The 13,859-nt window shown below is 43.1% G+C and overlaps 1 protein-coding gene across 1 annotated transcript in view; it reads right to left on the bottom strand.

Moving 5' to 3' along the window:
• Positions 1–9,577, bottom strand: part of ENPP1 (ectonucleotide pyrophosphatase/phosphodiesterase 1) — a 55,921-nt gene extending 46,344 nt beyond the window's left edge. Inside the window, exon 1 of the mRNA XM_082756127.1 lies at positions 9,365–9,577. Within this exon, the coding sequence (XP_082612253.1) occupies positions 9,365–9,541 (177 nt within the window). The 5' untranslated portion in view covers positions 9,542–9,577. The remainder of the gene's footprint in view (positions 1–9,364) is intronic.
• Between the last annotated feature and the right edge of the window lie 4,282 nt (positions 9,578–13,859).

The following is a 13,859-nucleotide window of genomic DNA, read 5'->3' as shown; positions in this document are numbered from 1 at the left end:
AAAATGAAGTAATCAACACTGAAACAAGTTCATCATACACATCCTTCTTCCTTCCTTCATCTCCATTTTTCCACGTTAGTAAATATTTTTATGTTCTCCAAAGACTTGCTTCTGTTGATCCACATTCTGTGCCTGGAGCCCACAGGGGAAAAGGAGCAGCAGAGGCTTGCAGATCCTGGTTGTCCTTAAACACTGAAAGTGACTGAATTATCCTGAAGTCAGTGGAGGCAAAAGTTGGGGTTTGCTCCCAAAACCTCTTCAGAACTACACAAAGGATTTACTCTTTAAAAGATTGTTTTTCTTCGCAAACAGGCATGCAGAAGGTCTACCCATGCTGTTTCTATGGAATGATCTCAGACTGTTATTATATACTATTGCAGCCTAAGGTCATTCAACAGACAGGAAAGTTTTAAAGGCACCTTACAGTGGCATGACGTGAGCTATCATAAAAAGCCTTCAAGGAGCTTACCAAAGAGCTGTGACTTGACTTGGTGGGGGGAAATATCAGCAGAAAACATTATCATACTACAGCTCTCAAAGTACCTTCCAAAACTATTTAAGTGTCTAGTTTTAACAAGAAAGAGACAAAAATAAAACAGAGTTAGCAGCTGTCAGCTCAGTACTAAAATATTTTTCTTATTTGTTGCTTATGCAACCATATAGGTACAGTATGTTCTCTGGGAAAGTATTTAATACACAAGCTCACATCAAAGCACATACATTTTACCACTGGCTGCCTTGTTTTTAAAAGTATTTGCCATGTGAGAATTTAGAGGGAGACAAAATTACAAGTATATACTTGTTTAAAAAGAGAAAAAACAGGAAATTTAACTTCTCTCTAAAGAAATTAAATTACCAGAGAGCAGCTGACTCTGCTATTAAATAAGCAGGTAGATTTTTAGTTGTTTGTTTTTTTGTTTGTTTGTTTTGTTTTGTTTTTATAAAGACTTAAGGATAAACAGGACTGAAAAGTGTTCCTGAGGGTAAAAGTACCTTTTAAAAAATTGTACCATACTTTCAAAAACGATTTTAATTACTTAGCACAGCAAACTATGAACACAATAGACAGAGACAACTATCTACTTTAGTGATAGTGACACATGAGAGCATGGTTACATAGAAAAAGAAGAAGTTGTCAGCACTGTGTCATGCCAAATTTACAGCCCAAGCAAGCTGCACTTGACCTATGAATAAAAGCACAAGAGGAGAGGAAAATCAGGCCTTGAACCATCTTTATGCTCATCCTCTTCTAAAAGTCTCTTTTCAAGACTAAATCTAAAGCTGCTTTTATATACAGTACTGTCGTAAGATCTGTAACAAGTGTACAGAGGGGGCTGCTTCAACTGAGTACTGATAATGCTACCAAACATACCAAGTAAGCCCACGGTCAACTCCATTTTTTCTGCTGCAGACTTTGGAGCTACTGTCGTGGCAGCAACTTTAGACTTAACAGGAAGACATGATGACCTTACAGAGCAAGTGAAGAAATTCTTCAAGATGCTGTAAAACCATAGGGAGTGGAAAAAATTAGAGATCCACAAATGGGTACAGGAAGAAGACAGGACAAATAAGGTATCAGAGTGATTCACTATGACCCTCTACTAAGCTCACTGATACCCAGTCACAGGCACATCTTTAGCCCTGGTTCCTTTCAACATTTTCCAAAGTGAAAGGCTGACAGAGGCCATTATTTACCTCTGCATCCTTTGAATGTAGTCCTTCAAAAAAAAAAAAAAAAAAAAAATCAAATGTTTGTTACTTCACAACACTGAAACTTTGTATTTCAAACAGAAGAGCACTTAAGAACTGGACCATTTTATCCTGTCAAACAGAAAGAGCACCATAAACAACACAATTTGCTATAGCTGCTTACACAAAATCAAAGTTATACATTTTATGATTCTAATAATAAAAAATTAATGTCTCAATCAAATTTGTGCCCAAATACTACTGCATATTAAAAAGCATCTATTTAGATCAATTTGCCTATAAACTTTTGCACAAGCGAACTGCAAAATGGTACATCTGAGTTTTTTCCAGTTCTAGAAATATTACGTCTTTTCTCATTAATTCTCCTTTCTTCTTAGCTATCTTACTCACTCAGTGCTGAAGAGCTAAGCAATAGCCAATAGCCAAAAGCCCTTACTCTACTTTTTGGAATGTGCCCTCCACCACACTGCATTTACAACAAGATCCACTCCTGCCTTATAAGAACCCTTACGGAAACTTCTTATGTAACTGACCTGTGCAACATCTGTGCAGGAAACAAAAGTTTGGTTGTTTTGTTTTTCAGTGCAGAAAAACAAAAAAAGCTTTCTTAAAAAAAAAAAAAAAAAAGCTTTGTGTTGATATATTTCCTGTGTTATTTTCAAAATTCCAACACTGATCATTGTAAAATAGGTTCTCTGAAAATAGCATGTACTAATGTTTCATTCAACTGGAACACTACAGCAATGCACCACAATGACAAATTCAATTACAGCATTCTTTAACACAAGTATTTAGCCAGTTCCCACTGAGTATGGTCACAGTGATGTTTACTGGTATATTAATTTCTATACTAATGGCTCCATAGCAGGAAACTCTGCAAGCCTTCCACATTTTCAGAACCTTTAATGTGCTCCATTCCTTCTTTCAGCTGAAATCAATAAAAATGTACCTTTCCACAGTAAGTCAAAACAGAACAATTCAGCCATTGTGTAATTCTATTGATATTAGTGAAAAAACACCAAGGGAAAGTGTTGAAGAGCTGAAGCTGGAAGGAAGCCTTGCATAATTTTCTATCTTTGACCTCACCTAAAATCTAAGAGCTTTAACACAGTAACAGACATTTGTTCTGATTTCAAGTTAATACAGAAGGTTAAAGTTTAAACTCTTAACTGGTCTCTTATTGCTTTAGCATCTAAGAGGAGGTGATGCCAGGACCAAGACACTTCTCCCTGCTCCCTGGAGTTGGCTGCCTGTGCTGGGGTCCAACTCTCTGACATTGGTGCAGCTGCTGAGAGCACTCTTTGGGAAATCCCAACCAGCCTTAAAGACAGTTATTTGACAAAAAGCCAGCAGAAGCCTCAGCAGGGTCTCTCCCAAACCTCTTTTGGGAGCTGCATTTAGGCAGTCTTTGCCCTTGTTCCCTGTCTGAGCTGGGTTATGGCCACCCTGCAGCCTTGTCCATTTTGGCTAAACACCTCATTGATCCAGATCCTGACCCCTAACTCACACACTTGACTTTATTCCCTGACCTTGGACCTGCTTCATCACTACAGACCCATCTGACAGTCTAGACAACTAGCCAAACATGGTTTGTGTTCCCAAACCTGCTTTGCTCACCATGTCCCTCACTGGCAAGGCCACTGCCTGCGTTGGCCTTGTTGTCCTACCTACAGGTTTACGTTCTCCTCCAGCACAACTTGCCCTTGTCTGGTCCCTGACAGTTACTGCAAAATTAAAGAAATGCTCAAGTGAGCCCTCTGAGCACACATGGCACTAATCACAGCCCCAGTCACTCATTTGTGTGGTCTGAGCAGACCAAATGGCTGATACTAGCACACTACAGTCTAATCCATCAGCAGATAGTCTAAACTAAAATTCCCAGGCACAATGTGGATGTTTTCAGCCATGAAAACAGCCAGGGATGTTGACAGAAGCGCGCACGTCCCACAGCTGGATGTACTTAGGTCGATCCCCAGCTTGGCACTGTGGCTGTAGCCAATGAAACCAAAACCACTCACACACTACGCTCAGAGGTGAGACAGAAGCCTGCAGGATGGTTTTCACCCTCCAGCTCAGATACATGAGGGTATCTCATGGCCTGCCCTAAATGCCACCCTGTTCTGTCCATGCTGGCAGCACTGCCTAACCTACCCAGCTCAAAGTTAGCTCAAGTATGTTACAAAAGCTGCAGTCACACCTGGCTGTTGCCTAGCCAGACACAAAGTGACTTTGTCTCAGGTCAGACAGCAACTCTGAGACACTGCAAGGATCAGCCTAGCCTGCAGTAAAGTTCAAACGAGTCCCAAGTACAATTACTACACAGGCAGTCCCTGTTCTCCCCGGTGAAGATTTCTATGTAAACTTTTGGTTTGGAGGGTTTTGTTTGTTGTTTAAATACAGACTAAACCTTAATTCCTGCAAGTGCTTCTTCTTTGGATCACGTTTTTATTTAGTATCAGCTTCTGTCATCTGGGGTAGGATATGCTGGTGAGCACTGTGAAGCAAAGCACAAGTTAAGCATGAATACAAGTTATCCCCGGGGAAAAAAAAAAAAAAAAAAAGTCTTCACAGTTGGAATGGCTGAAGGTTTCTTAGCTTTTTACAGCACAAGAGTGAGATGATTTCTCTTTTCAATACCCAGCATAGATGTAGCCACATGAAGAAGAGTAAGGCAATTATGGGTTTACTACTCCACATGCATAATGAGAACTATTTTCAAAGCCTTCCTTAAAAAATGAGATGACTGAAGAACGCCACTAAAAAGATTATGATCTTAAGTTTGGCCAAAATCTGACATTTTGTTTAAATGGATTAAATGAAGCAACAATTAATGTATTGTTTATACATCAATGGCTAACAAGTATATGTACTTTTAATCAGATGCATTTACACAATATCAACAGCAAATGCAGTAAGAAAACTTCCAACAAACATCATTTTTTACTGCATCTTCAGAATTCAAAACATATACAACTCTCCAACTCTAATGGTTGCTCTTCTGATGGAACACAGGAAAGACATTTACTGTAAGAGATCCTGTTTCCAAACACTGAAATGGAGTTTCCTACTAAATATTATCATATTGGAGACTGGCCAAGATCTACCTTAATATTTTCTAAGCAAATAGCACTTCAAAGGCTACATATACTGTGGACACCCTGTCACTGTCATTTTTACTTTTTATATTGCCAAAGGACATTTGGCACCATAAATAATAATAATAATCACTTGGCAAACAATCACTTTAATATTACCGTTAAGCTGCGGGGAGTTTCTTGGGCCCCATTTGAGCCTAGTCCAACACTCTCAGAGGAGCAAGTAATTTCAGTAAGTGCCACTTTTCCTTACTCAAAAATGAGAAAAGGAAGGCATAATGCAAGACAGTACAAGAAGGCTGAAATTGAATAGTTTGCTGAGAGACAAAAAAGATTAGAGAAAACACTTCATGTGGAGCCCACACCTCCCAAACTCAGGCACAAAGTACAGTACCCTCGAGTCAGCTGGATCCACTGCCAAGGAACTGGAACCCACAGAATACCTGTACTAAAGTTTCTTAAGACAATAATCACAAAATTAGGGGTCAAGCACTTTCCTGGCATTGAATTTCCTCTCCTCTCAGTTACATTCATGCCTGAGCAATAAACACACAGGGAAAATCCATGGGTGTGGAAGAGCTTTCTGTGCTGTCTCCCCCCGGAACAAAGGCCCCATCACAGCAACTGCAGAAGGCAGAGAAGAGTTCATCAAGCCACCACATCCACATCAGGAGCTGAAAGTCTGCACGCAGACTTTGAAGGGTCAGGGATTCACACAGCTGAGTCCTGAAAACCTCCAAGGATACATGGGACCTCTGGGCAGCCTGTTCAAACACTTAGTTATCCTCACTAGGATGGTTCCCCCTTACACCCAGTAAGAACCTCTCTTGCTCAATTTATGACCATTGTCTCATGCCCATGTAGCCTAGGTTCATCTTCTTGATGACATCCCTGGAATTGTGGGATGGCTACTGTTATGGGTGTGATCTGATCCCCATCCAAGGTATCTCCTCCCCAGACTGAACCCATCCACCTCCCTTGGCCTCTCATCACAGAAGAAAAGCTCCAACCCCAACCACTTTCATGGACCTCTACTGAACCAACTCCAGTTTAATTGATCTTTCCTGTACTGGAGGGGCCAAACCCAGGCACAGTATTCCAGATGGGCTCTAGCTGGTGATGACAACAGGGAAAGAAAAAACTTCTGATTTATCACACTTAACTTACACTGCTTGGCAAAAAGCTCAACTGAGAATGGTACAGAGACTCCCAGGGATGTCACAGAATCACCGAATGGTTTGGGTTGGAAGGAACCTTACAGACCACCCAGTTCCAACCCCCCCCTGCCATGGGCAGGGACTCTTACCACTAAATCAGGTTGCTCAAAGCCCCATCCAGCCTGGCCTCAAACACCCCCAGGGATGGGGCACCCACAGCTTCTCTGGGCAACCTGTTCCCGTGCCACACCACCCATCTCCAGCACGGAAGCATGCTAAAAGCCTGCCTCACAGGCTTCCATCTGCAGATGCTTACAACATTTTATCCCACCCAAAAATTTGGTCTAACCCTGAAGCTGATAAGGAGCTCACTAACCATCCAAAATAAAAGGCAACCACATCTACAGGAGTTCAACCACACATCCTGTATTGGTCCTCACGGCATCTGTACTGGTCTGTACCCAGCTTTAAAACTGAGAATGGCTTCTGGGAGCGCATACCAAGAGTCACACTGTCTGAACTTGGCACAAAAAGCTGTTTAAATTCACAGGGTATTACACAAGCTCTATCCACCCTCCCAGTGAACTGCAGAAAGCAAATGAAGAAAATTTCAGAACTCTGTTTTGTGTTTGGCACATGCCTAAAACACTGATCTTTAAAAACTGAGCTAACCTTTTTGGAAAAAAAAGTAAAAGGAAAAAGTGATCCCAGACTTCCACAGTAATTTTACTCTTAATGCTCCATGAAATGCTTCAGTAAATCTTTAAAAGAAATTATCATACTTTCAAGGTCTCAGCCCAGAGTTTACCTGAATTTTTCTAAACATGAATTCTGAAGCTGTAAAAAACAAACAACAACAACAAAAAAAAAAAACTCTAAAGAAACTTTAATTAGAAAGTGTCATTAAAATGAGTTTTCCAGCTCTGTCAAAGGAAAGTCTAAGGCTGTTAACAAGAAAAGTCATCTATTTTGTTACATTCCGCCTCCTCTCCCTGACACTTCAGCTGTTTTAAACAAATAGAAAAATTATTTCAGTGAAATGAGTGAACCAGACCAAAATGCAATGCCTGAGAAACACTGGCAGGTTTAAATTGAAAACTTCAAACCAAAGAAAGAATTACATTGCTCATGTGCGGGCAGCAAGCTGCTCAGTCCTACAAAGGCCGCAGGTGCACCTGGAGGGGCCACGAACAGCTTTGAGGGATGAAAGAGCTCAGAAAATGAGCAAAACAAAAGTATGCTTGGAGATTTCAGAACTGTATAGAAGGATCATCTCTCATGGCTGCTCAAGATATTTTCACTCTGTTGCCTTCAGAGAAGCACGATGGGTTAGTAAGTCCTGCAGGCCTGTCCCACCAGCCAGGGGATCCTCTGTGCACACAGCGCCAGAAGAGTGACCAGCACCGTGTGAAAACCTACAGCTGAGCTAAAATTATGCCTGCCGCAGCACAAACTGCTAAAAGTGGATGTGATTCTATACCACTTCCTCAACTACTCACATCCTCCCCCAGCCATCATACGCTCCAGTAACAATAGCTGAGCACCACCATGTAGCATCGAGAGGCTTCTGGAACCAGAATCCATAGGTTGGCTCTGTGTGGCACAACCATTTCTGCAAGGGAACCCTGCAGATCTTCTGTAGCAGGGAATTTTCACCCCATGGGCAGAAGCCGGTAACACAGAGGGCGTGCTCCCAACCTGCACAGACGTCTGTGCAGGTTGGGAGCACGACTGGCAGGCACACGACAGGAAGAGGGGAATATGAACAAGTCCCTGCTTCCCAGAAAGATTTGTTGTTGTAGTTGGTTTTAAACAACAAAAATAAGAGGGGAAAAAATAAAAAGCATAATCCAGGCACTTACCTGAAACCATCTATACCCAAATAACAGTAGTAGCAGTGGTGCATGCAATTCAGGTAAATGCAGGCAAAGGAAGTCTACCTATGCCTACTTTGAACAACATCACTTTTATTGTTTTCCACTGCATGACCCAGAACACCAAGCAGGTAGGCTAACCCCTTTCTTACCTTGACACTGGAATGACACTACTAACACATTGTAAAACGCAGCAGCTGGTAATAAAAAGAACCTACATTTCCAACTCCAGTTTTTCACCATTCTGACTTCCTAATATGATGTTTGAGCCAAATATACTCTTGTTTTACTCAGGCCAATATCACCTACAATATTTAGGAACTTTTCCAAGTTCTCTCTGAATACTCTAAATTGTCACTGCCTGCAACAGATCTGAAAGCAATGCTACAGGGTTCATGGTCGTTTATATTTAGAGCTTTCAAATTATTTCTGTACAGACAATGTATACTTCACTTGAAAACTTCAGTCAGCACAGGATGAATGTTTTGCCAGCTGGTCTGGAAAATAAGGACTTGACTCAGAAGTGTGCATAAGTATGCACAAAAGTTTAAATTTGTGCTCAACACCAGTCCTGAAGTGACTGTTTATATCTAATTATTTTGTTGTATGAGAGTCTAAAAAGGCTAGAGCAATTGCATTGGGTTTGAATAACATGTGATTTTTCACTATCACTACCTGTTTTGAGGACTGGAAAATGATGGGCTGTTTTCATCATCATGGCATTTATTGGAACAGCCTGTCCCTCCCAGAAGGGGGCAAAGTTACGAAACAAGCTACAGCCCTTCACTGGTGAAAAGTCTTTTTAAATGGAAGTACAGTTGCCAGAAAGACCTCCGCATGGAAACTATGATAGAACCTTCAGTGAAATTTGCTATTTTTCTTATGATAAGGTTCTGACAAGCTTGCAAATGCCAGGTACAGCCTGTTATGTCAGGAAGCATGACATAAGTGTAGCTGCAATGGCGTGGTGACCAGCTCATTGGGAATAGTAACCACAATACTGAAAGGTCAGGAAGTATATAGTTGCTACAGTGTGGCAGCCAGTTCATTTGACACAGTAACCAGCTTACAACAGTACCCCTAAGGTTGGAAAAGCACCTTAATCCTTATGCTGTAATGGATAAGAGGACAGCTTACAGGTGTATGCTCTATACATATATAATGTGTGTGAAGCAATAAAGGCTGCTGCGGTTGCAGAGTAGCTTCCTTCCACGAGTGCCCCGGTTTAACCTTGACAATGACTTTAGCCTCGCAATGATCACACCAGGCAGTCTGGACAGTCTTATTTCCACAGCCCTACAGGAAGGATAATTATAATACAGCAGCGTGGCTAAAACTGGAAGCTGACCTACCTGCTAACAGCGGCTCTGCACGCAGGTCCAGCAGCCCCGGGCTGCGAGCGGCTGCAGGGGCAGCGCAGTGCGAGCCCAGCACGCAGCCAGCTCACTCCTTCCCCCGTCCCTTCGGCTCCCCACGGCTTTGAAACCCCCCTGTGCAGATTTCCCCGCAGCCCCCCGCCACCACTCACCAGCGACAGCACTTTGTAGGTGTTGGGGTCCTTGCTCCTGCCTCCCGCTGCCTTCTCCGGCTCCTCGGCCACCTCCAGGGCGGGCAGCATGGGCACTGCCGCGGCCCCCGCCTCACCGTCGGCCACCCCCGGCCCCGCGGGGCCCTCCCGCCGCCCGTTGCCCGCCGCCGCCACCATGGCCACCGTCTCCCCGTTGCCCTGCCCGGAGCCCCCCGCTGCCGCTGCCGTCCCCCCGCCGCCCGGCATGCCGACACCACCTCCACCACCGCTCTGCTCTGCCCGCCGCCCGCTGTTATGAGCCGCGGCCCGGCCCGGCCCAGCCCCGCCCCGCCCGCCAGCCCCCGCCGCAGCACCGGCTCGGGGCCGTGCCCCGGGGCTGCCCGCTGGCGGCGGCGGAGGAGGGAGAAGAGGCAGCGGGAGGGCGCCGTGGGGCTGCCCTGCCCCGCGTGGAGGTGGCTGCGGATGCCTCCTGCCCTCCCCGTGCCCGTCTTGGTGCAAATTGGGGGTCGATGTCCCACGGGAGGTCGGGGGCAGCAGCATCGGAGCGGCACCATCCTAGGTGCCCTTCTACAGACCCTTCCACGTCTTGGGGTTAGCCACGCCAACCTGGTTCAGCCTCTCCCTTCCTATTCTCACAACCTCCATCTCCTGTTTGATACCGGAGACAGACACCGTCAGTTTTTATCAGTGACCCCACTTGCCAGTTTGTTCCATGTTTGTAGGTACAGCTGTTACTGTCAGTTTTACACAGTCTATGAGCCAACCAGGTACCTGCAAGCTGCCTGGAATACCTCGCTCATTTCTCCCAGAGATGTAGAAGCACTCAGTTGCACTTGTTGAAGTGAAGACAAAGTGTTTCAGATCAATAGTTGCCAAGACTGCTCATGGTTGAAATCACTAAAACTTAGCAGCCTGGCAGAAGAGGACCCAGGGACTGAGGTGATTGAAGATGAGCCCGCAGTGTGGCCTTGCTGCAAGGAAGGCCAACCTGGGCTGCGTCGGGCAAAGTATTGCTGGCAGGTGGAGGGAGGGAGGAGAGCTCTCTACCCAGCACTGCTGAGGACACACCAGTGGGCACAGTGCTGGGCTCGCCCATGCAAGAGAGACATGGGCTTGCTGGAGAGGGTCAGTAAAGGACCGATGGAGATGACAAAGGGACCGGAGTGCCTTTCCTATGAGGAAAGGCTGAGAGAGCTGGGACATTTCAGCCTAGAGAAGAGGAGGCTCAGGAAGCATGTCATCATGTATATTAGTACCTGAAGGGAGAGTGCAGTGACGATGGAGCTGAGCTCTTCTTGGTAGGGCACAAACTGGAACACAGGAGGTTCCCTCTGAACACCAGGAAGCACTTCTTCACTGTGCAGGTGACAGAGTACTGGCACAGGTTGCCCAGAGAGGCTGTGGAGCTGCCCTCCTAGGAGATCTTCCAAAGCCACCAGTGTGTGGTCCTGGGCACCCGGCTCTGGGTGTCCTTGCTTGAGCTGGAGGTTGGAGCAGGTGGCCTCCATAGGGCCCTTCCAGTCTCAAACGTCCTATGAAATAACTCACTTTCTATTATTTCTTAAATTTTATGTATAGCTATGTATATTGAAATTGGATTTAGTCTTTCAGTTGTAATGTGATGATGGGTTTGAAATCTTAGGGCTTGAGGATTATATGGCAGGTTTATTTTAACAATCAATATACTCAGAAAAGAGTGGCACTTGCATGGTTTCTGATGAAATCCATGCTTTCTGAAATATAGGTACAGTGAAATGAAAATTTCCTTTGAAAGTGATTTTAATCCCTTTCAAAATGTTGCCTCTCTGTTTTCTATTTCAGCTGAGTCTCATAGTCAAAGAGCCACTACAACTATCCATTAAAAAAAAAAAAAAAAAAAAAAAAAAAAAGTAAAGATCAAGAATTTACTTAATGTTTATAGAATTAATGGTCTGAAGTACTACTGCAGCTCCCAAGTATATCAAGGGTCACTGCAGGACTGACTACACGTGCCTGTTATCATCTTCTGAGGCAGGACTCTGATCTGTTGCGGTTCTGTAGGTGTAGTCTTGAGCATTTCTATTCTGATGGCTCACTTGATGACAGAGAAAAGGAGAAAGCACCAGGAGCTGTGGGTATCAAGCTCTTGAGTCTACAGTAAGATTCATCTTTATTCCATTAATGCAGCATTTCAAACAACAGTGCAACTAAGTGACTGACATATGTTTATGGATTTTGACATGAGTGATAAAAAAATATATACATTCAACAGATTTTCTGATAATTTTAAAAGACTCATGAAAACTGACAGAGCAGAAAGGTTTCATTCACTGAATGTGTTTTTAATAACTAGTGCAACAAAAGGCAATGATAACCTCCTCTTTTTAAAAATGAGACAATATTGCAATAATATGGTTTTTAGTTAAAAAAAACAAACAAACAAACAAACAAAAAAAACATAGCTTAGTTTCTTTCAGTACCAAATACTATGTCAGGAAATAACTTTTTTTTTTTTTTTTTTTTACAGAAAATTAAAAACTTTCAGCTGATTTTTTAAAGAATTAAAGCTTCATTTTTCTTTTTTTTCTTCTTTTTTTTTTTTTTTTTGTATATAGAAATGTATTTTCTGATTAAGAATAAGTCAAATAGAAATCTCCCTTCTTGTACTGTGTAAGTCATCCACTCAGAATTGCAAACAGCACATTCTGTGTACTGATGATTCAATGGAAATGATATATAATTAGATCACAGACAAAAATGTGTCTTTTTTTCCATTTAAAGAAAGGCTATACTGCAGCTGGAGCTAATTTCTAAGTCATTCATTCAGTAACAATCCATAAACAGCTACTTTTCTATGTACACATATTTTTGAAACACCCTCAATTTTATAATTTCTTTCTATGCCAATACAAACAGCTAAGGTGCTTTAGGCTAAGCATGGAAAATAATTAACCCATGCTGAAAATAATTAACCCACCAATACGGAGAACATTCATTTCAGCTGACTGAGAGGGAGTCAAGGGTACTCTAGGCAAGAGTAAGGGAAAGCCAAGTAGGGTTAAGTTTTGACATTGATGAAATTATGTGAAATTACTTTTCTGTTGAATACCGGGAGAAGACACTAAAGTGTCTTTCAAGCGTTAAACCTTCAGAAATCTACAGTTGCTTCACCTCTTCAAGAGGAGATTGTGAAATACCAGTTAATACCACTTTAATAAATCTGTGACAAAACACATAATTGTGCAATGGATTAATGGTAATGATTATGAAGTTTGCAATTCCAAATCAAAGCCTTGGCTGTGGCCACTTCAGCAGAGACTCAGAAAGCTTTGGAAGGAGCCAGGACTTCCACCAGTGCAGCAGTTGGCCCAAGCACTGACTGATTCCAGCTTCCTCACCAAACATAAAGGAGAACGGCATTAAAAACTGCTTTGTGTTTCCAGGTCTCTTTTGCTAAGGAAGTCATCAGAGTTTATCAATTTTAATTGTCATCTGGCCATGAGTTGCAGCAGGGAAGAAAAAAAAAAAGTAGAAGATGTAGTGAGAGGGAAAGGTAGACAAGAGTTCTCCACACGGTTGCACCTCAATGCTCCTGTCACTTGTTGTTTACATTTTTTTTGTCCGGATGAAGTCCTCAGTGGATGCCTGTTTCTTCAAACGAGTGGAGCAAACACCAAGTACCTGCCAAACCCTTGCCTGTCCCCAGTTTTTGAGGGGGCTGTAGTGCAGACAGGAACCGCAGCTGAGTGGCAGGGTAAGCACTCTGCACGTCACTGCGTGACTGGACTGTCCCTGGCCAGGTCACAGAGACCCTCACTGATCTCAGCAGGGGAGACGTTTAGCTTGTGGGCAGAGGAGTACCATGACATGAGGTGGCCTGTGATAATCAGCTCCAGACTGGCTGGGGCTTGACCCTTAAACTGCAGCATGAAGCCCCTGCCAGTGGGTGGTGGTGCTGCTGGCAGCTGCTTCTTGTGTCATTGTCTCTGATCCTCAGCAGAATATCTATAGCCATATGAAGGACCAAAAACTCCAGACTAATAGCCTGGATCAGCTTGTTAAAGAACATTACATCTCACTGCCCCTTATGAGAGCTAACGAAGCCATGTTTCTCAGCTCCCACTATAAGGACTTCTCTGGCATTCTTGTATGAGTTGCATTGTAAACCAATCTGAAAATTCACAAAGAAATTAGTAATTTCCATAGTTTCTGAATTATCATTGTTGGAAGTTTTATTCAGCTCTCGAAGGATGTATAAAACTGTTTGTTTTTTGTTTGTTTGTTTGATTATTTTTTAATTAAAAAAATCCCTAATAAAGACAAATGAAGCCAGAGGTTTATCTGAAACTGTTTCATTGTGTCCAGCAGTAATGCCTCAGATGAAGTCAGAAATTCCACGGTGTTTATGGACACACCAAACCATGTGGACTGAGCTGTGTTTTTCAGACTTATATCTGTAAAGCCAGCATCAAGGGATGGTACATAGCTGAACAAGGATCCAAGAATCCAAGAATCC

Source organism: Aythya marila (genome assembly GCF_965140915.1).
Source record: "Aythya marila genome assembly, chromosome: 3".
Lineage (NCBI taxonomy): Eukaryota > Metazoa > Chordata > Aves > Anseriformes > Anatidae > Aythya > Aythya marila.
The sequence above is the reverse complement of the archived record's forward strand: the minus strand, read 5'-3'. Positions and strand labels throughout refer to the sequence as shown.